Source organism: Solanum stenotomum, chromosome 9, assembly GCF_019186545.1.
Source record: "Solanum stenotomum isolate F172 chromosome 9, ASM1918654v1, whole genome shotgun sequence".
Taxonomy (NCBI): domain Eukaryota; kingdom Viridiplantae; phylum Streptophyta; class Magnoliopsida; order Solanales; family Solanaceae; genus Solanum; species Solanum stenotomum.
In genome coordinates this window covers 14155380-14179148 of record NC_064290.1, presented here as the reverse complement: position 1 = coordinate 14179148, position 23769 = coordinate 14155380, and the positions used below count along the sequence as shown (strand labels likewise).

Below are 23769 nucleotides of genomic sequence, written 5' to 3'. Positions count from 1 at the left end.
ATATTAAAAATCAATACTGAACTAATAATCCGATAATTTTCTTATATCCAATAAACCAATAACATTTTCTTAGTGAATATAGTAAATTTCTAGTCTTAATGAGTTATTTCAATAACTCAATATTAAAAATCAATACTGAACCAATAATTTGATAACTTTCTTATAAAACCATTAAAAATATTTAATCCAGTAAACCAATAACATTTTCTTCGATTTGATTTTTCACACCCAATCACAAACGAGAAGATGAATTTTTTTTACTCCCCTTGTATATAAAGGACAGTGGAGCTGTTTGTTTACTCTAGGGCTAGGGGCATTTAGGGTTTTAATTTATTTTAGCATTATCATTCTTGTACAATAATGCTTATCAGGCTGTACTTTTTTTTTAAAATGTCAAAAAAAAACCTTAGCTAAACCAGATACTTTAAGGATATTTTTGGCATTTACATACTTTTATTTGTTGTTGCCTTTTGTACTTTTTAATTTATTTAATGGCCCTCACTTCTGCTTACTTATTTCACATTGGTACTCGTCTTCAAGAACACTCTTTTCTCCATAAACTATACTGCTCTTTCTTGCTCAGTTTACAGGTAAGTTTCTCCTTTTTATGTTATCACTGTTAGTTGGGTTTAAGTTTGTGTTAATTTCTAATTCGAGCTGTTTTTTCCATAAAATTTTGCTTATGGGTTTGAATATCGCCACAAGTTCAATATTACAATTCGAAACCAAATAAGAAATTTAGGGGAAGATGGAGGGTTCTGAAAGACGAGTAATGATGATGGTGATAGGAAGCCTGTAAGCATTTCATTTGTTTGATTTTACGATATGTACAACTTTAATGTTGTGCTGGCCTTTTTCTGCTTGATTTTGTTTGCAGTTGTTGCTACTATTAAGTTTTTCCTCTGTCTCCAAATTCCTTGTACTCTAGTGTTAAATTTTTCTTTTTGTTTTGGTGAGATGGATTATTGTATTTCTTGAAAGTTAAACACTTTATACTAAAGCATTATCTTTTGGCTTTTACCTAGAAAGAAGACAGGATCTTCTTGATTGTGAAGATATGAGTTCGTTATGCTAAACATGTATTTACTGAAACCTTTTGAATTACAATTTTAGTCACTACTTTTAACCAAAGACCTTCTTGTACACATCCTCGATGGCAGTATTCATGTCAAAGAATTATTGGTATAATATAGATACAAAATAATTATACAATGTTGAATTAATACTCAATAAAGTTAGAATGTTTTTTGTTATTTACTATGCTGGCGGGAGGTAATAATATTTGATAAAATAGTCGAGGTGTGTACAAGTTGGTCCGAACACCACCATCAATTCCTCATATAAAAAGAAGTTAGAAACTTTACATTTATAGAAGCACAACCCAGAAGGTGAACTTCTCATATTTTCATGTAGGACAAATCTCAATTGATTATTTCCATTTCTTTGTGTAGATGTGGATAAATCATATGTGTTCTCACTGTTGTATTACTACCCAAAAAGTTAGTGAATTTACCATTTCATGTATTTTAGTTTAGTATATGGATTAATATGGATCATTCTCAAGCAAACCACTGCCAAGTTCATATAAATAGTCAAGAGATGCATAGGTATCAAGGTTGTGGTTAATGGTTCTGCACAGTTGCAGATGCAAAATAACCACCGAAGGAAGGGATTTAGTGTCTTAAACTTCTATCATGAGTACTAGAGCAAATATATTTTTTCAGTGCCATAATTTTTCTTCAATTTCTACAGGAGCATGAATATGCTATAACATTTTTTTGTTTTGTTTTGGTGGAGGGGGAAAGGAGCTCGTGGGGGAGTGAATTAACTAGAGAATGTAGCAATTATAGTATTTGACATTTTTCTTGGGTATAAGATAGTTGCTGTTCGTTCTGCTGTCCGTTTGGCTTGTTGAGCACGGAGAGAAAATTGGGACACCCTATAGCTATGACCTGTTGCTACCAGGAAATCTATTAAGGCATGGAGTTGCAAGGTGGAAAAAGCATATTAGTTCCCACGAAAGTGTTCTGAGATTTATGGCATTGTTGTATAATTGTTTCTAAATACTTGGTGCTACCCCCAACTTTACTATGTATTGAGTTGGCTGTCCTGCTCAGTGTTTTAATCATGATAATTGTGTGTCTCGTTTCTGTTTGTCCCATCCCTTTGGTTTTCATGCGGTTGTTCTACTTCTTCTTGTCTGGGATTAACTCAATGTTCTTATAATCCAGATGCTAAGGTCTAGGATGTGATGAGGTGGAACAAAGATGAGAGTCGTTGCTTACAATTTTTGGTCAGGCGCTTTTCTAGATCTGTGGGCCATTCTGCACAAGCAAATCATTGTGAACCTGTGATTCGAGTGTCAAACAATATTACACATTTGGGCCGTCAAAAGGAGGGTGCAAAACCTAGTCAGCTATTGTCTTTACCCCCATTTCCTGGTCATCCTTTGCCGGGAAAGAAAGTGGCCACCGGTCCTGACCAACCATCTTGTCATGTTACTGCCATTAGCTGGATCAAATACTACTTTGATGAGATACCAGGCTCGGTCATCCAATCCCATTTTAATAAGGGCCTCGTAAGTATTCTTATATCTATTCCTTCCCCTCTGTGAGTTATTGTGATGTTTCTTCTATAAAATCTCCACCTAGCAATGCATGGTAGTTCCGTTTTCTGTGTTTATTAAATTACATTCCTCTCCTAGGGATTCCTGGTACAACTAGTAAGGGTTCAAATCCCAACAGAGATAAACCACTAGGTGATTTAATCACTAGATGGAAAGAAATCACAGGTCTTGTTGGGACAGAGTTACCGGTACTTGTGCTTGTGGGAGGTAGCAGCCTAGCAGGTATCTTATAAAATAGTCGAGGTGCGTGCAAACTGGCCTGGACACCATTGTTATTACTGTTACTAAAAAAAATTGCTACATGTTTAATGTTAGCATAGTGCTTGTGACAATATGTAGAACAAGGGTCCGTTTTTGGATAACTAATGACAATTTCATTTGAACATTGATCAATGACATATTATTCATCATCCTATAGTATGTTAACTTGCAATTTTCTTGTTCTTAGTCTTTATATGTGCTGATGGCTAGTTCAGAAGTAGTGTCTAACTTATCTGGTCTGATTTTACTATATCATTTTATCACCACAACATCAAGAATAGATATTTTATTTTATAAGGTAGAGTAAATCTGTTACGTGTGCATTTGTTTTGGTCCTCTTCTCCTACGTTTAAAATATAACCTTTATCTTACCCTTTTGAAGGGTCTAATGGCTATACTGTCTTTAGTTTGTTGTAATGAATATGAACATAGCAACAGTTATCTTATTTTTCTTTATTTACAGGTGCAGTTAGAGTTTAATGAGTTATTTACAAGCAAGGAAGGACAAACAAGATTGTTGAGGAAGGTATTGATACTTGTATGAGTCTAGCAGTATAAACCTCATTTTGATGTTAAAAGTATACAAACATCAAGAGCCAAGGGGCTTCTTCAATTTGTTTTTGGACCCTGTGCTACAAGCCTACACTCCCAATGGATTCCCCTATCTTACAATTTCACAGTGAATTTACAGATTAAGCATTCCGAGGTCATGGAAGTTGGTGCAAGAATTCATGTACCCATATCTGTTGCTGAAACAAGAATCTCAAAACGATATGATGTTATACCTAGTGGCACGTTGTATCCTAATGCTGATGAAATAGCATACTTGCAAAGGCTTGTATTTTACAAGGTATATGTTCGTTTATTTGATTCTTCTCTGCAAGTTTTACATTTGATTTCTACTATTTCTGGTGGTAAAAGATTACACAGCTACTGTGGTTACTTTTTCTGCTTCTTAAGTTCGTTTGGTGGAACTATGCACCAAAGGTTATTCGTGTTTCCTGTATCTTATTAATTGTTCAAATTGTAGGATCCTGCCATACTTGTTCTAAACAAGCCCCCTAAGCTGCCTCTAAAGGTTTGTTTCTAAGTGTTCTTTATTGCATGATCTTGACTAACCACATTCTTCAGCCTTTTTTCATTTCTGATTATTAGACTGATTACAGGGAAACCTTCCCGTGCATAATAGCATGGATGCCTTGGCAGCCGCAGCATTGTCTTATGAATATGACGAGGGTCCTAGGCTGGTAAGCTAAGCATAGCGAATATGCTATTAATTACTCCCTCCGTCCCTATTTACTTGTCCATATTTCCTTTTTTGGTTGTCCCTATTTAGTTGTCCATTTTGACAAATCAAGAAAGGACAACAAATTTTTTCCTATTATACCCTTATTTACACTTCTTGAAAATTGTAAAAGTGTATGTTGTTTCCCTCCAATTTATTTCACTTTAATTCAAATAAGTGGTTGTAATTTTGAAGTGAAAAGTTGTCATAAGGGTAAAATTGTAACTTCACTGTGCTAATCATTGTTGTCTTAATCTGTCTGCCATTTCTAAAGTGGACAACTAAAAAGGGACGGAGGGAGTAACATTGAAGATCTCTTTACTTTTAATTTTTCTGAAGATATCCTGGTGCGTTAGTCAAAAAATAGGAGTTACTTTGCTCGTGAAGAAGCAATTGTGGGGGTTGGAGATTTAAGCTGTTGATGTTAATTTGGAATTATGTTCAGCTTTGGTGATTACTGCATATATTGTCAAGGTACATCGTCTTGATAGAGAGAGCAGTGGCCTTCATTTAATGGGAAGAACAGAAGAAAGTATCTCCCATCTTCATTTATTGTTCAGCAACACAAAAAAGTCCAAGTCCCTGTCTAAGGTACTTAGTCTACAACCTATGCACCATCTTCATTTTTTGTTTGGCTTTTCTTTCGTTCCCTCTTCAAGGGAGAGAGGGTTGGTATTTTGTTGTGGGTGAGAATACCTGTTTTGACTTCACTGGTTGAGTTAGAATTTTTTGTGATGCATAAAGCTCTGACTGTCATTCAGGCATGGAATGATGCATGTGGGTCAACATATCAGAGGTATTGGGCGTTGGTAATAGGTTCCCCCAAGGAGAAGGAAGGCGTGATCTCTGCACCACTTACAAAGGTTTTCCATTTTCCTTGCTTACATTTGCAGGCTTTGGTCAAGTAGAATGAGTGTTCGTTGTGCTTGTTCATTGATTGCAGGTGCTTCTTGATGATGGTAGAACTGAGAGAGTCATGTTGGCTCAACAGTCGGGATTAGAAGCTTCTGATGAGGCTGTTACCGAATATAGGCTGCTTGGTCCAATGATCAATGGATGCTCATGGATTGAGTTGCGCCCTCATACAAGTAGAAAACATCAGGTTCCTTGGACCTTTTCCTTTTATGATCCCTGTAAAAAACAGTTCAGCTTTTAAATTGTGGAGAGATGCATATCGGTATTTAAGTTGCGATCCCTATGAAACCAGTAGTTCTTCTAAGTTATGGTTATGTAAGTTGTGGAGAGATGCATAAAGTTTTTTTCTGAATGTAGTCCCTAAGTTAGGACCATTAGTAGGTCCAAGTAGAGAAACTTGCTTGATGAACCCAAAATGAGAGCAAGAGGAACTGATGAAGATGCTTCCATAAAGCAGTATTAATGATTTATGATGAGTAATATGTCTAGCATGTAGTTTTTTCCACTATTATAAGCATCTCAACTAGTGAGGATGGCCAATACAAACAACAGCATTAAGTGTGAGGAAGATGCTGCTTTACTACTGGAGATTTTGTGTGTGCCTATTCTGTGTTGGATACCCAACTCAACTGTAACTGAGAAGGCCGTATTTTTATTTCTGGTTGTTGGTTGTTGGCAAGGGAAGAGAATAGGTGAAAAATTACTCTGTTTTCTGTTACTTTGCAGCTTCGAGTTCATTGTGCTGAAGCCCTTGGAACTCCAATTGTGGGCGACTACAAGTATGGTTGGTTTGTCCATCGCAAATGGAAGCAGATGCCGAGAGTAGATGTTGAGCCGACAACAGGGAAACCCTACAGATTAAAGAGGCCGGAAGGTTTGGATGTTCAGAAAGGAAGTGTCTTGTCTAAGGTCCCTTTGTTACATCTGCATTGTAGGGAGCTTGTGCTCCCAAATATTGCCAAATTTATTGAGCTTCACAGTCGAAAAACGAAAAAACACTCAGATTATAGCTCAAAACCAGATCTCCTCCGGTTTGTAGCACCAATGCCATCTCCCATGAAAATTAGTTGGAAGCTTATGTCCTCTTGCTTGATATGAAAATAACAAGTAACAACAAGAAAAAGCTACTGGTTATGTTGTTGTTGTTGTTCTATTTGATTATTCCCTCAAGCTAATATTGGAGGTGTAATGTGTACATATTCTATAGTAGGAAGGAATACCAAGATTACATTATCTGGTACTGCATATCAGCATTCCCATGATATGATTGTTGTTTAATTTTGTTCCTCCTCATAAATGGCTTCTGAGCTTCTCTTATAAAAAAAGTCAAAATCCATACTAAAATGTCAAGAATCTCATTCATAAAAAATACAGGAATGGTATGTCATTTTTCCAAGTTTAAAAATAATATACATATTTTTTGGGAGAAGCTATTTCATATATATTTCTAGTGATGGATCCATCATATGGTGGTATTAACTTCAAGAGGTCTACCATTGAGGTAAGAAAATTCATACGATTATAGAATTCAATCACATCTTCTTAGAAATTTTGATTAAAATTATATTCAACAAAAGAATATCACTTTATAGATTGAATTAAATTAATATACTGTATACATCTCTAAATCTCAAATAGGAAAAGATAAATGAATAAAGAATTATCATGTTGAATGATGTTGAGGATATATTGTATTTGATTGCTTCAACGGTGTTGATAGTTATTGCCTGTTTGACCATGCAATATGGAATCATGAGATGAAGTTGAAGTTTTATTTGGACATGCGATATGAAATTTTTGGGTTGTATATTTTCTCATAAACATAAGAATCTCATAAGTTGTAAAACTATTCAAAAGAGCCTCAATTGTTTATTAAATATTATCAAATAAACAAAAAATTATAAAATCACATAATAAATTATTACAAAGCTATTTGTTCTCCACTTAATTAATTGTTTCATCTAACTTTAATTGATCAAATTTTAATTCAAAAAAAAAAATTGTATTAATCTTTAATGTAATCCTCTCACATAGTACGAACAATCTTCTCACGTTGAACTTGCATTTCTCTATCATATGACCGAGACAACGAACCAACATTGTTACTTTAAGCCATTTGTTGGTCAATATCATTCGCAACTATATTTTCATGCTCATATACCAGAAATATTTAATCACTCCTTCGATATTATCACAAATAATTATGTAACACTGTACAAGTTATGACAATTTTCACTTGTATGTCAATATCATATGGTTCATGCCTTGTTTCACTTGTGTGCAATTGCACATTTTAAGTACATTAATTTCGTGTTAAAATCAAACATATTGGAAGTAGTGATTATCAAACACACATCACTAATTTTGTCGTTTTTCATATTAAATTGCTTTAAACATTTTCATACCTAGTTAAAAGAGAAGTTTTTTTATTATGAAAAACCAAAAAAGTATTACTCCATCTGTTTGTATTTATATCCACCAAATCAATTCTTACTTTATCATTTATATTCACCAAATTGAAAGCAATAATAAATTTTATGTTGGTGAGAATAATAAATTTTAAAAAGTAATGATGTGATTATTAATTTTTAGTTACATAGTATGAAATAAATGTTTAGTAGATATAATGTGGGATTGTTTTAAAGAAATATAAGCTTGTGGGTCAACTTTTGTATTAAAATATCTCAAATCATGATATGGAATTCCCATATCATGATTTTTGGAGAATATGGTAATTCATCTCATGATATGGAATCAGCGTGAAATCGCATGTCCAAACGCTGACTCCATCTCACGATTTCATATTGTGATATGATATCGCATGGTCAAACGCCTACTAAATAAAGATATCCTTAAATTGAGGATGAAATCAAGAACATGAGAGCCTTCCTATTATAGTTTAAGTTGCTTTTATAATATTATGTAAATATTATAAGTCAAAAATAATTTAAAACTTTTACTTGTTGCAAGCTTTGAAAGATTCTAACGGTGTAAAATAGACTTTCATTGGCACTATATATTAGTTAAATTATTTTTTACAAATGTTATTGTTGGTAGTGAGAGATTGTTGTGAAAGGCCTCAAATTTTAATCACGTCATTTCTTTCTGAAAAATATGTGTCTTTCCTTTTGACAGTCTTACTTTTATCGAATGCTTTTGAAGCTTTTATTATTCTTCCTTTTTATGGGTATGAGCACAAACAAACATCACGATTCCTTTTATGCGTGTCGAGTCTAAGTCCGAACAGAGCTCAATTGATTTTTCTACAGTATCGAGTTAAGCTAAGTCAAGTTGGCCCTCTTCATCATTAGAAAACTATTTTTTTATTAGATAACATTGATTTGAAAAATATAATTATTACTAATTTAAATGAAGATTACATTTCACATGATTGAATTATATACGATAGTAGTCTCAATTATAACTCAATTCAAAGCAAATGGCGTTAACTTGATTGGCAACTGTGATCGCCTAACCTAGTTTGGTCGATCGATTGTCCCATCTAACAGGCAACAACTGTTGATATTCTCAAATCGATTTGATCGAATTTCATTCTTCCTCAATATTCAAAACAGTGGAGCTTTCGATCAAGATCTTCTCCCATCTCCTATTTGGGCTCTCGCTTGAATCGAAACTTTTATGCCAACGATATTGTCAAATAAGGTTTCGTCATATATTGAACCAAAACTGAAATTGTCAATCGTTTTAAATTTAAAATCAACCCAAACTAATGTTGGTTCTTTAACGTCAATTTGATCTGATTTTTTATATAGTTTAGTTTTTTCAATTTTTCTTGAACACATTTAGTGTGAATTCTTTATCCATTCCATCATGTTATGTATAAGAGACCTATTCTGTTATTATTTGGGGATCATAATTAACTTAGGATATTCGAATAACGTTATACTTACGTCAATAATGATATTCGAATTACGTTTTTTTCTTTATTGGAGGGTAGGAAAGGGGAAATGGGTAGGGAATTACAATGTGGAGAATCAAATTTTACCAACAAAGTGAGAGTTCAAATAGTCAACCAATTGAGCCAATAAAATTCTCCAATTACGATTTATTTCAATTGAACATTTGAAATGGTTTTATTAAATACTTTTGATTCAAATTTCTAATCCTTTTTAAGCATATTTTTAAATATTCATTAAGTAAATAAATTAATGGCTTAAAATATGTTTTTTTTAAAAAAAATTATTCGAATTAGTTCCAGTAAGCCTTAAAACTTCATACATGTAACAATTGAAGATGATGTATATAATTAAAGGTATATACATTTCAACTGATTAATTTATCCACTTGATACATTTTAGAATTTTAGATTATGCCCAAAACTCTTTTTTCAAAATTTAAATCAAAAGTTATCATGGCATTTTAGACTAAGGTCTAAGGTGAACTGGAAATGGCGAAATCATAATATGGGAAAAATAATCAAAAGGTTCATATCAACTTTATCATCCTTTTCAGAAGTTCACAACACAATCAAACAGTTGGTTGTGAAGGGGAAATATGATCAAGCCCTTGAGCTCTACACTGCAAAAGTTCACTGTTCTCATGCAAGTAGTACCTTCCTTCTTCCTTCAATCATCAAAGCTTGTGTTCATCATCAATTATTTGGTCTTCAGCTTCATAGCTATGTCCTCAAAAATGGGTACTCTTCAGAATGTGCAATATCTAATTCTCTTATATCAATGTATGCAAAATTCTCCGAAACAAAAGCTGCGTACCAACTGTTTGATACAATGCCGGAAAGAGATATCATCTCGTGGAATTCAATGATAAATTGCTATTATATGAATGGATATTTGTTAGAATCATTGGAGTTGTTTAAGGAGATGTATAATGTACATGGTTTTGTGCCAAAACCTGAGTTAATCGCTAGCGTTATATCTGCTTGTATTCAGACCAAGAATTTAAAACTAGGAAGAGCTATCCATACTCTTACAGTAGTTGATGAAAGAATGGAAACTTCGATTTTCTTGACAACTGCTTTGGTAGATTTTTATTGGAAATGTTGTGAGCCAGATTTGGCTTTTCTTGTTTTTCAGAGAATGGAAGTGAAAAATGAAGTCTCCTGGACTGCCATGATATCTGGATGCATAGCTGAGGAGTTGTATGCCAGAGCGGTTGAGTTATTTCGTTTAATGCAGTTGGAAAATGTTAAACCAAACAGAGTTACATTGACTAGTATATTACCAGCTTGTGCTGAGTTGAAGTATGGAAAAGAGATACATGGATATGCATTTCGCCATGGGTTTGACTCGGATACTAAATTTTCGTCTGCTATTGTACACATGTATTCTGGATGTGGGGAAGCATTGCAGCCAATGAAGAATGTATTTGATCGGTCAACTAACAAAGATGTGGTAATGTGGACTGCTCTCATAACGAGCTATACTCGAAATAAATCTAGTTGTGAAGAAGCTATAAAGCTTTTCAATGAGATGCTGCTGAGTGGAATTCAACCAAATGATGTTACTTTATTAGCACTAATTTCTGCTTGTACTAATCTATTATCGGTATGCTATGGGCGAGGAATGCATGGCTATGCTTTTACAAGTGGTCTTAGTTCACATTTGTTCATTGGTAACTCCCTCATAAACATGTACTCAAAATGTGGTTTTCTGAAGGACTCTGCTCAAGTTTTCCAAGAGATGTCTATAAGAGATTCTGCATCATGGAGTGCCTTAATCAATGCTTATGGGACTCATGGTTTTGGAAATAAGGCGTTGGAACTTTTTAATGAAATGAAAGAGAGTGGGATAAAGACTGATTCAATTGCATTACTTGCAATTCTATCAGCATGTAATCACTGCGGTCTTTTTGAGGAGGGAAAGAAGCTCTTTGATGAAGTGTCAAAGGATAAAAGTTGCTCAATTACAGTGGAGCTCTATGCTTGCTACATTGATCTCCTGGGAAGGGCAGGTAAGCTAGAAGATGCCAGTGAGGTTATTAGCAGAATGCCTATTAAACCTACCAACAGAATTTGGAGCTCCCTGATTTCTTCTTGTAAATTACATGGAAGACTTGAAGTTGCAGAGCGTTTGGCTCATAGACTCATCAAATCTGAACCTGAAAATGCTGCTAATTATGCTTTGTTAAGCTTGGTATATGCTGAATCTGAAAACTGGCCTGGGGTGGAAGATTTACGGCGAGACATGAAAGAAAGAAAACTGAGAAAAAGCTACGGGTTCAGCAGAATCGAGCTAGATGGCTAGATTTTGTAATCCTTCTGAGTTCTGTGCACATAACTCTAAGATGGATAATTATTTTTCTTTTGTGCCATGTCATTCACTGGAAGGGAAGAATGTTGAGAAATGGCTAAAACTAGTGATAGGTAAATAGAATTAGATGCTCCTTTATAATTATAAGCAAGGTTGAAGCTTATAATCTAGGAAAAACTACCTATATAGACATACTTTCATACCATAAATACATATATTCTCACTAGTTTAAAAATATTACTTATAATACCATTTTTAAATAAATATACCGGATCTTTTAAAAAATATAATCAGATATACAATCCCATTAAAAGTGGTAATTAATAATTATCCTAACATTATACTTCCTTAATTATTAGGACTTTTTACAATTCAAATCAATTTCTCTCTTTCCAACTCCACCATTTCCCTCCCCAGTCACACATCTCCTTTGTATCTTTACCCACACCTACAACTATCCTTCATCTTCCATTACCCCTTCTTCTCAACCTACTCAATGCATATTTTGGATGTAAAAATTTCATACCCAACTTTACATAAGCAGCATTATATATAGAGGTAAAGTAATTTTTTTTTCGGTTGATGTATTTTTGTTTGACTCCATTCACATGTATCTAATTCACAGATGTAGTAATTTCAAAGTTCAAATTTAGGATTTTTTCATTGGTTGAATTTGTTAGTTCTTCATACTATTTTAATGGCTGATTAATATTTACTTTCATTTTTATTTGTATGTTTTCGTTAACAATGTTGCAATGGTTGCAGGTTCTGACTATTCATCTTCCAACATTCGAGCGGAGAGTAGAACTAAGTTTAGGAACGATCCAATTAAAATGGCTGACTATACATCATGTATCTCGCGAGTAATGATACATGTCTCTCAATTACTCCGTTGATTAAGGAATAAGTTACAACTAATTAATTTAAACAAATAAAATATGTATCTCAATTTTAAAATTCGGCAGGCGCCTGTATCTCCCAAATTCAGACTCATGTATCCTAAGCACGAAATATGGTAGATACTTGTATCTCAATTACTAATCTAATTTAGGAAATCAGTTACAACTAATTAATTTAAACAAATAAAATATGTATCTCTATTTTAAAATTCGACATATACATGTATCTCACAGATTCATACTCATGTATCCTAAGCACGAAATATGATAGATACTTGTATCTCAATTACTCCTCTAATTTAGGAAATCAGTTACAACTAATTAATTTAAACAAATAAAATATGTATCTCGATTTTAAAATTCGGCAGATACATGTATCTCGCGGATTCATACTCATGTATCCTAATAAGCATGAAATATGGTAGAGGAAGTAATATTTGAAACTAATGGGAATCTAGTAATTAAAACTTAAACTAGTGGGATTTATGTAGTTTGTCCTATAATCTATGTGTTTAATTTTCATCATGGAACATGTTTATTATAAAATGATCGTTGACACCCAATTTTGGACTTCCACGATAGAAATTAATTTTCGAGATTCTTTAATTTCAAATGATTTGAAATAACTAATTTTATAAAAAATTCAAAATATGTTTCAAGTTATTTTAAAGAATTTTACTCACTTTTTATAATATTTTAAATAATAAATATGTTTTAAATCATTACATATGTTACTAATATATTTTACAAATACTTGAAAGCTATCTCAAAAAGATTTTACTTTTTTTTTTAGTTAAATGCTTTATTAATTTAGCTAGTTTAAATTATGGATATGTTGTTGAATTAGTTATTTCTATTAAGTTAATTATTTTATTTTGTTAAGATTAAGAAACTCATTAATTAATTAATATCAATTCATCTTATTTTCAAATTTTAGCCGGATTTGCTAATCAAAATCAACTTGACTACAACATTAATTTCGTATGGTTAAATTGTTAATTCATATAGTCTTTCTAATTGCAAACATAACCCTTTTATTGCAATTGTAACTACCCTTTTACCTTACCCTTTTAAGACTCCAAGTTGGGCCATACAATTCCCAATTTCCAGTAGCCCAATGCCATCATCCGAAATATGTTTGCTATGGAGCGCAATTATGCAAACTTTGCTATAGCATACAAATATGATTTTTTTGTTTGCTATATGTGAAAGTTACTCTTTTTTTAAAAGTTCCAGCCGACCCATCAACAAACATACCCGACCCAGCCCATTTAATGTATCAGCAAAGAACCCATAATAACCCAGAACCTTTCCAACATTAACCCAACTCGTTCTACCAATAACGAGAAAAGGATCAAAATTGTCCTTTATCTTTGAGTTAAGAGTCAAAGTAATCCTTATATTTTAACATGGAGCACTAATAGTCCTCCATGTTTCAAGAATTGGTGCACTTTTGATATTATCTCAAACATCCGTCTAATTATTAACGCTTGTGCCCACGTGAGAAATTGTTTTCACCATTGCTAACCTACAGATCTTCCCCATCTTTAATTCCATAGCTTCGATGCTCATAGTCAAACAGAATAAAAACAAAGAGATTGGTAACTGCATAAGACTCAATCAGTTGCATCTTGTTGCTTTTGAATAATCTCTTCTTTTCCTTTTTGTTTTTTGTTCATCTCCCTTCAATGGAAGTCTTCAACAAAGATAATTTTTTTTGTTTCTATCAATGCAAAGCAGTTTTCATCGTCATTAAGCATTCAAGTTTAAACTATATTTTGTTATTGTTTTTTGTATTTTTAGGTGTAGTTTTTGTGGAAATCTAGTACTGTTTTAGTGCGAAGTCGGTGCAACTGTTTTGATGCAATTTTGGGGATTGTTTTGGTGTTGTTCTCATGCAATTTTGGTATTGTTTTGATGCTTTTCTACTGCTTTTTTGTGCAGTTTCAGTGCAGCGAAATGGTGCTGCTATTTTTGGCGTAATTTCGACACTATTTAGAAACTTTTCTGGTACAATTTTAGTGTCTATTGTGTAGGTTTTGTAATTTTCCGCTGTTGTTTTGGTGTACAAAATCAATCACCGTTAAAAATTGAATGGATGTTTGAGAGAATTCCAAAAGTGCACCAATTCTTGAAACATGGAGGACTATTAGTGCTCCTTGTTTAAAGACAAGGATTACTTTGACTCTTAACTCAAAGATAAAAGACAATTTTGGTCTTTTTCTCTAACGATAACACATAGCGATATCACACGGAAAGCAACAAACAACGTACCAACGTTCACACTTTTACAGAAACGACAACAACCTCTCAACGCCAACGTTCACAAAAGAGGAGTCCACGGCGTGAAGTAGACGGAAATCGCAAAAGCAGTACGCTAGTGCCTTTGTCGTCTTCTTCCTTTGCCTCTGAATCTAGTACGTTTCCAACAGTTGCGTCCTCTGTCCTTGTAGTGTGGGATCGATCCATGTCGCGCCCAAGGAGAGTGATTTAATCCCACCCATCCGTCCCCCTTTCCCCTTTCGGAATGAGTTAAAACCTCAAGAAAAAGGGTGTTTCCTAAATTGGTGAAAGGATTTGGATTTTGAATTTCAATTTGGGCCCTTGTCCTTACTCGAAAATCAGCCATTCCCCGAAAATTTTGACCTAATCCCCTCTATATAAAGGTTCTCTTTCTCCAGTGCAAAGGGGAATTTTTTTAGGCAAAAGAACAATTCAGAGAAAGGCTTGAGCACTAGTATTCTAAATACAAACCAAAATGCGTTTCAGAGATAGACGATACAATAGTTTTTTTTAGGTGTTTGGGTTCAGTTTTTGCACAAAATTCTTGTCCATTGGTCGTGTTCGAGTTCGTGTGGTAGGAAGGTCGACTCCTTGCTCATCCCGTTCCATTTCGTTGCCCGCACAGAGGTAAAGATCCCTCTAAATTTCTCCTTAGTTTCAATTAATATGCTATTTAGCTGTAGATTTGGACTTGGTTCTTTTTTACCTTTTCCCTTTCACTGCTCATCTATGGTTATAGTTCATTAAAGATTATGATATGACTACTGAGTGTATTTACTAGCTATGTAGCTTGTTTGAACTCTCCGCTAAACTTATAGTTTCAAAATCTGTGTTATAGCGTTCTACTCGTATCATTGCTAATATGAAGCTCTGCTTATTTTAGATTAGCACAACCCTGTCTGCATCTAGTCTATAGATGGATATTATGCTAGCTCGAGCCCAAACATCCATGGTAGTGTTTTTAAAGTTTTAAAACGGCTGAACCTCTTCATCCATGTCTGCTTGCTCCGTCCCCCTGTCCTCCTTGTTCTTGAGCTGAGAGTATCTTTTGATTAATGAATGGAATCTTGCTTTGAATGATCAGTTTATTTGGACACTAGACAAATCAGAACGATCAGATTTATGCGGTTTCTAGCTATTCTGCATTAAGTCTTAAATGTCTCACGCGAATGTGCATTTTTTTAAAAAAATTCTCCTGCTCAGTCCCTTATTTATCTCCTAGATTACATATGAATGGGTAGCAATATGTTTAAAGTGTAGGATTGAACCATGCTCATTAAAGTCGTGAGAATTTTGTAATAGTTCTTGAGTTCTTATTCTGTAATAGTTCTTATTTAAGTTACTGTTGCCTACCATGTGAATTTAATTAGTCTATTAATTTTAGTCAGTTGAGCATGTTAGGTTGTAGGTATAAATGTGTTATCTAAGATGTTCTCCAGTAGCATTACATAAGTGTCTTTGTTATTGCTTTGGTGATTTAAAATTATGTTGGTAAAGTGGTGATGACTTATCATTCTTTCTAATTTTATTTTTTCTTAAAAAAATTGAATCTTTAGATAGAAGTACTTCATTATTTACATTTCGGCTGAGTTGTATGTTGTTGTTCTTCGTATCCAAGTATGTATAATCGAATTTTGTTGGGATCAGGTTTAGCTGTGCGTTGTTTTGTTTCCAACATGCTCCTTTATTCAGATTATTTAACATGCCTAACTAGTTTGCATATGTTCTTCTCTGTAGTGCTAAATATTTCAGTTCATTTTGTCATAGTTTAGCTAATTATTTGATGAGTTACAATTAGCTATTCATGTCTTATTTTGTTTGTTTGTGCATTTGATTAGACTAAAGGATCATCAGTGTGCACCATATTTGGGCTCTGTTCCTTGAGAATTCTTTTGAGAAAATTACAATATGTTTTGTTGGAATTAATTGATTGTTAGATTTTTTTTAAAATTATTATTATTATTTTATATAATCTGATTGAATAAAGTATTTCCTAAAGTTCTTAGTCTTATACCTGAGCTTTATATTTATTTAGTTGGTTTGAACGAATGCCCTCAACTCTTTTTATTTATTTATTATTTATTATTTTACTTTGGTCTTTGATAGGTATACTTTAAGGTCACAATTATTTTGTTTGTTGGTGTTAAGTTCCTTTGAATGATTTTCTTTGTATAAAAAGGTTGGAATTTGTCAAAACTATCCAGTAACTCATTCATACCCAACCTTTCTTTCATTTTGATTATGTCATTTTATTGTAAATCTCATTTATCACAATGAATAAATATTAATGTCTTTCCCTTTATTGTCATGTGATGAAGTCTCATCTGGACTCAAATGTTTTCCCCATTTCGATTAGGCCACAAAGGGCCTGTAGCACTATTTATTGAGTCAGCCTCACCAATTTCGAGCAAGGAAATCAGACATACAGGTGTTCGAAACCAAAAAAAGAAATACGGGAGTTAGAGCTGATATAATACATGGCAAAGGGGCTCAAAAGGCCCACTCTTTATTTTAAAAGTTGTATTTTGTTACTTTGGGCCTAAGTCCTTGTCATCTTATTTGTTATTACTTGTTAGTTCTTAGTTCTTAGCCCTTGTCAAAGAATATTTTATTTTATGTTAGTTTTGGACAGGTGCAGGCGGCTCAAATAGGCTAAAGGGGCCAAAACAAAAATGAGCCCAAATACTGGCCCAGGCGGATAGGAAAACCAGATTTGGGCCCAAGTCTCTTTCCTTCTTTGTTTTATTGTGTTTTTCGCTTGTCAATATCTGCTCTTTAATCTTAAGGTTTTAAAAATTCAGATCCCCGAAAGACATCCATTTTGAATTAATTGCTTAACTAAAGTATTCCTCTTTTACTTGACTTAAAGAATAAATAAATAAGTTTACAAAATATTTCATTTAGATAATATTTCAATATTTTTCTATTTCTTCCTTAAAATGGTCCTAACTACAAAATAGCTCAGTTTTGCAATTCAAGCTAAGTTAAAATTATTTTAGCCAAATAATTAATTGGCAGACATTTCGGGTGTTTTCAAACTCTCGAAATACTAATAAGAACCCCGAACCACTTTTAAGTTTTCATTAGATTTCTATTTTAGTCTTTTAAAAACAATAGTTTTTTTTTAATTTAATTTTAAAATTAAGTGGCGACTCTTAAACTAGTCTAATTATATTTCCTTAATAAAACAATGATAATATAAACTTATGAGTATGTATTTTTAATAGTTTTTAGAATATAGTTTAAGATTTAGTTGGAATTTCAGGCTATACTACATTATGTAATCTGTAGTTGTTTTCTCTTCTTGGCTTCAAACAACAATCTTGCTTTGTAGTTTAATGCCGTTCAGTGCAGCTAGTAGAAAGAAAGGAGGAAGTGAACTTTAATCTGTTGTATGTATCTATCAGGGTCAATAGGGATTTTTTCCCTTTTCCCAGTCATTTGGAGTAGTCATGTTATGTCTTGTAGCCTTCCTTGCGTTCAACGATTTCCTCAGTTAGTGGGATATATAGGTGTCAACTCGTCAATACACAATCTGCCTCCTTATATATATAGTAGTCAAGATGCTAAAAGACAACGGTTAAACTTTTTGATGCTCATTATATATGACACACTTAACTGGGTTTGGGAAATTCTGGTATTCCGAATGACATAGGCAGCTGAGAAATGGGTGTCCAACAACATATCTGTCCATCTTTCTGACAACAATGAGAACATCAGGTGAACCTTGCTCATATTTCTTTCACTTTATGAAGAACAACAATTGAAAATTAATTACTGGAACTTTTCATGAGTTTCATAGTTGAAGAAAGAGAAGAGGACATTTAACAGAATTGTACATGTCAAATATTGACTTGATTATCGGAAATAGTCTTTCTACTTTCAAAAGGTAAGGTAAGGGAAAGGCTGCCCTCCCCATACCCACTTGCATTGTGGGATTACACTATCAGGAATTGATGAGGCTTGCAAGTTCTCAGGGCTTGGGACAATCACAAAGTCGGATTCAATATAATAGTTGCAGGTTTGGTATCATGATCATCGAACCACACTCATGATCACTATGGAGGCGCGGAACGAAAAATTGGCAGTAGCTCTGATTCTCTTGCTATGTTGTATATATATATATATCGACATAGCAAAAGATCTAATTTGTATATATCGACTTTGTAAAGGATTTTTACATGCAACATTAGTGCATGTATTTTAAGAGGTAATAGCAAGTTAATTATTTTTACAAATGTACTGGCCGGGACTCTTATGCTACAACTCAAACTTAAATCAAGTCATTTCTCTCTAAAAGATGCATGTGTCTTGTATATTATCCTTTCCTTCTATGGATATGGACCAACGGCAAATCAAGAAACGTTACTACTAGGGTGGGTGTGTCCAACTAGAGGTAACCCATCCATAATTTTAAGGATTGGACTCATAATTTGAATTTGATTCAATCTCAACTCATTCAAGTCTTAATCCATTTTAAGAGAATTCTCAATTGAGCCCAATTTAATCTAATTCAATTTCAACCGTTTTAAGACTCTTTATATGCATTGATTTAATGTATATTCCTATGTTGAAGGTATAAGTTACTATCTATTTTATATTTTTTAGGATTATTATATATCTATTTGTAACTTCTTTTTAAAAAAGTTCTTAAGAATGAAATTCAAAATGTGGTTATAAAACTTATATAATTATTGAGATTAAGCGGATCAAAACCCAATCCGTTTAAAGCCCAATTGAGCCCAACCTATTTGAGTCCAAAGTAAACTTGGGCGGGTCAAGACTCAACCCAATTTCTATTTGGAAAACTTACTTGAATGAGTGTTTTTAAATAAATAATTACTAATTAATTTTAGCGATACTTTTAATTTAATACCATTTATAGCAATACTATATTAAATATGCAACATGTATTAAAAGTGAATTATGTATGTAATATATATGTATTATAACTATTTTTTAATAATATATTTGCTTGTTTGGTAATAAGTTGGCACATTGTATTATAAGTGTATTAAAATGTGTGATAAATGTATTATCCATAACTTGTATTATATGTGAATAATAAATTGTTTTTTGTAATATGTATTAAAACTGTATTATAAATGTATTAAAAGTGATCAAGTGAAAAAAATATTATTGCTATAAATGGTAAATATTTTTTTATTATAGTATATTTATGTAAGTTTTCCCTTCTATTTCAACTCATTCTTATTTCTCGAATTTCAACACAACCCGCTCATTTGACACCTCTAGTTACTACGTTCATGGAGCTGATGATTTTTTTTCTTTTTCGAAATGCACAATTATTCAAGGTTTCACATGTATAAAGATTTACAAATTTTCAAATCATTGGTTCGGTCTCAATTTTCATGATTGAAATTTTGGGATTCAAATTAAAATTTGTTCTTTTCGTTTGTAATAGAAGATTATGTGAGATATAAAAGACAATGACTTATCTGAGGTGCAATATTTATTTAAATTATTTAAAAAGATATAACATTTATTTTAACATTAGTTACTACTTTTTAATAATATTGTTCTTGTGCATATGATTTTATGAATCCGATTCTCTTCATTTTCCCCAAGTTTCTACTTGGATTTGTGACGCATCACATAAGTTAAATTAAATGAGTAAAATTTAATTGTCCAAAGTAAATCTCTAATTATTATTTAATTAATAAATATATTATATATTAGGTTTCAAAAATTATTGTAATCCTAAAATCTTAGCAACATACTATTATATTGTCCATAAATATAGAAAAAGTAGTTCTCTTCCTAAATTTTTTAATGCATGATCTTTCTTTTATTTTCCTTTTAAATTAATCTTATTATTGGCATTTTAGAAAGAAAAAAAGAAGAAGAAAATAGGTGAAATAAAATAGGAGCAATATATACTATGTTTTTTCTCATTAGTTAACAATTTTAGTCTTTTAAAATACTGAGACTTTTGTATTATTTATATTAAAGTGATATTATAATTACAATATTCTTTCTTAAGAAACATCAATCTCAATAAAAAATTATCACAAAAAAATATCTTTTTGCAACACAAATAATGAAATTCCTCTTCCTTTGTGATTAAGAAAATATTTTAATTTTCATTTCCCATTCAAACAAATTAAATATATGCACAAAATAATCTTTCACTTTCCTTTATTTTTCTTTACTTCATTATTTGCAGGGAAGCAAATCAACTTTTTACTTTCCTTTCTACTTTCCTCCTCCAGCTCTCCAAACTTCCCGTCCACGACTAATCGAATCATATTGTCAGGATTCTTGATAAATGTTTGAATTTGAATGATTCAAATTATAAAGTGTATTGTATATATTAAGATTTACACATTTATTTTGATTTGAATAGGTTTTAGTTATTAAGATGTTCGTAATCATAAAAATTTTGAACAAAGTTTTAATATAAGAGGTATTTTTTTGTTGCTAACTTTTGTCATTACTCACATATTTCACCACTAATCACCTATGTCATTATAATCATTATCAACCATCACCATCATCAATCATCTCTATCATTATCACTACCACTTAGAAATTGTCATTACTGTCAGTCGTTACCACATATATCACCTTCTTGGCTTCGTCATTATCATGTTGCCATCTTTGCCATCACTATCAACAACTATCACCCTGTGGTCAATCTATACTACTAACCACTTCCATCGTTATAACTAGTACCACCGTCGACTACCACCACACATTCTTCATTCGCTATCACCATTAAAAACATGTACCCCCACTTCATCATCATCACAACAACCACCACTATTATCGATCACCACTATTGCATCAGTCACTACAACACTAACAATCTTTACATCACAACTATTACCATCACTATCACTAGCCAGTAGCCACTAATATCAAGTTATCAACCATCCACCATCCACCACCATCACTATCAATCATAAGTATTCAATTTTTTAAATCAAATAATGATTTTATTTTAATGAATTTATATTTTTTTCTATTGAAATTTTATATTTATTATACCTAAAGATAAATAAACTATGTACATTCAGATATTGAAAAATAAACAGTAATAATCAATTAGTGTTCAGATCTAAAAATAATTTCTTAAGGAATTTCTTAATTATTTAAATATGTATTTAAATTCAGATATGTTATTCTTAAAAAAACAAACAAAACCTTTGGGGAATGTTTTAAAAAAGTAACTTAGCTTATCTATTGTGTATGTGTAGGTACCTGTAGAAAAATATTATCCCAAAATATAAAATTAATAACTAAAGATTACATTGTTAAGGATATTCAAAATTTATGCTTGACTAATTAGATGAATGTATTTCTCTTATATTAATTTAATTTAATTTAATTTGTCAATTAAGTAAGTATTGGGATAAAAGTTCTATTAAATTATATGTGAAATTCCTTGTTAAGAATTATCATATCAAATTTATTTGATTAATTAGATAATTTTGTTTTTTAATACGTTAAAAGCTATGTGAAACAAACATGGTATAACAACAAAATTTAAAGAGAAACTTACATATGTTATATTAACTAGACGACAGTTGTCCGTGCGCGCACGAGCTCAATACGAAATAGGTGATTATTGTCACAAATATTGATAGCTCTTATATAAATATACATATGTTGTGTATACATTACATTTGTGATTGCACTGTGTATATGCATTTATGTGATGCTATTTACATATTTGTAAAGAAATTGGATAGGTGGTGGTGATAGTCATCTTGCTCTGACGGTGTAATTGCCAAAATACTGTAATTGAGAAAAGAAGCGTTTTAAGTTGTAAATCTGCAATGTAGTAATAATGAAGTATGGTAGGTTGTCATGTACCTTGTTAAAGCATCGAGCGTCATGCATATTCTTGTTTTAACTTTATTCCAACTTTTCACAAAAGGCAGTAAATATGCAAAAACATAGCAATATGAGTATTAAATGTTTATAGTTATATTACATGACTTTGAGATGTCTATTGTTTTCATTACAAAGAATTTAAATACATAAAACGAATAGCAATGACCAGAACTTAAGTTTTAACATTCAAGATGCAGAGGTTGACAGAGCAATAATTGATAACTTGATTTCTTACCATATAAGATAAGTAAAGAATTTTCACAGATAATATGACAAATAACTCCAGATACAAAAATGAAAATGCATACAATGAAAAGAATACAAATTAAGCATTTTCATGTACTACTGATGGAGCTAGTCTAGATGCAGTGGGTTTTCACAAAATGAAAATGAAAACCCATATATATTAACTATTTATTGTCTAACCGAAATCACAACAACATTTAGCAATACATAGCTGGAAACTAAGATTTCTTCTCTACATAAGTAAGAAAGTAACCATATTTAATTATAAGATTTCTTCCCTGCACAATATATTCTTAATCATAAAAATTTCTTCTCTACACAAATCAATATGAATAATTTTATCCCCAAAATTGAGCGAAATATAGAATAAGCACTGTGCTAACTTTCTCGAATCAGAGCACTATGATAATATTGAGAAAACTATAGCAAATCAATCACACACATATCCCATAAAGCACGCCAAGAATAATGGTGAATCAGAGTCTTGGTGTTACAATATAATGAAGAGGCAGGTAATATAAAATAAAGAACAAATTCGAAAAATCAACCTTTAAAGAACAACAATTACCTGAAAAAAATTCACTATTAGTTGGCGAGCTCCAAGCTTTGTCCAATTCTCTTTTTTTCTCCAACACCCAAATAGTAAGAAGATGAGAATTTATTTCCAAGAAGCTGTCATGTTGATACTGAGCTGCTTCTCATGCTTCTATAATAGTAGAATATTAAGAAAATATTTATAATTTATAATAATAACATTTTTTTTGTTATCGAACACTTATAGTACATTTATAATATAGTTTCAATACATATTATAGAGAATAATTTATAAAACACATTTAATATAAATTTTATTAATAAATAATACATTTATCACTTTAATACACATATAATATTATGTCAATTTCTTACCAACCAAGTATATATATCATTAAAACACTTATAATACATTTATATTACATGCATAATTCACTTTTAATATATATTGCAGATTTATCATAATATTGTTATGTATTATTATAACTATAACAAACAAAATAGTGTCGCTAAAATCCATAATTATTTATTAAGAAATACTTACCTAAATAATTTTTCCTTTTAATAAAAAGAAAAAAGAAGTATTATAAATTGAAATACAACTGAATTAGTGCAACATGTGATATTCCC

The 23769-nt window shown here is 31.9% G+C and overlaps 3 protein-coding genes across 4 annotated transcripts in view; all 3 read left to right on the top strand.

The window, feature by feature from the left end:
• The window catches only part of LOC125876491 (serine/threonine-protein kinase STY13-like), a 143271-nt gene that overhangs the window by 26964 nt on the left and 92538 nt on the right, over positions 1 to 23769 (top strand). The window lies entirely within an intron of this gene.
• Positions 531 to 6217, top strand: LOC125876485 (RNA pseudouridine synthase 3, mitochondrial). 2 transcript variants are annotated; one of them, XM_049557675.1, is made up of 10 exons: positions 531 to 590; positions 2232 to 2578; positions 3351 to 3413; positions 3579 to 3737; positions 3918 to 3965; positions 4054 to 4134; positions 4647 to 4763; positions 4934 to 5035; positions 5116 to 5274; positions 5814 to 6217. In XM_049557675.1, the coding sequence occupies exons 2-10, from the start codon at positions 2252 to 2254 to the stop codon at positions 6183 to 6185; spliced, it is 1428 nt and encodes a 475-aa protein (XP_049413632.1). In that variant the 5' UTR covers positions 531 to 590; positions 2232 to 2251; the 3' UTR covers positions 6186 to 6217. The 2 variants fall into 2 exon arrangements, with proteins under 2 accessions (XP_049413632.1, XP_049413631.1); XM_049557674.1 differs by lacking the exon at positions 531 to 590 and adding an exon at positions 1356 to 1388.
• Positions 9385 to 11447, top strand: LOC125876483 (pentatricopeptide repeat-containing protein At4g31070, mitochondrial). Its single transcript, XM_049557671.1, has one exon. The coding sequence runs from the start codon at positions 9512 to 9514 to the stop codon at positions 11309 to 11311; it is 1800 nt and encodes a 599-aa protein (XP_049413628.1). The 5' UTR covers positions 9385 to 9511; the 3' UTR covers positions 11312 to 11447.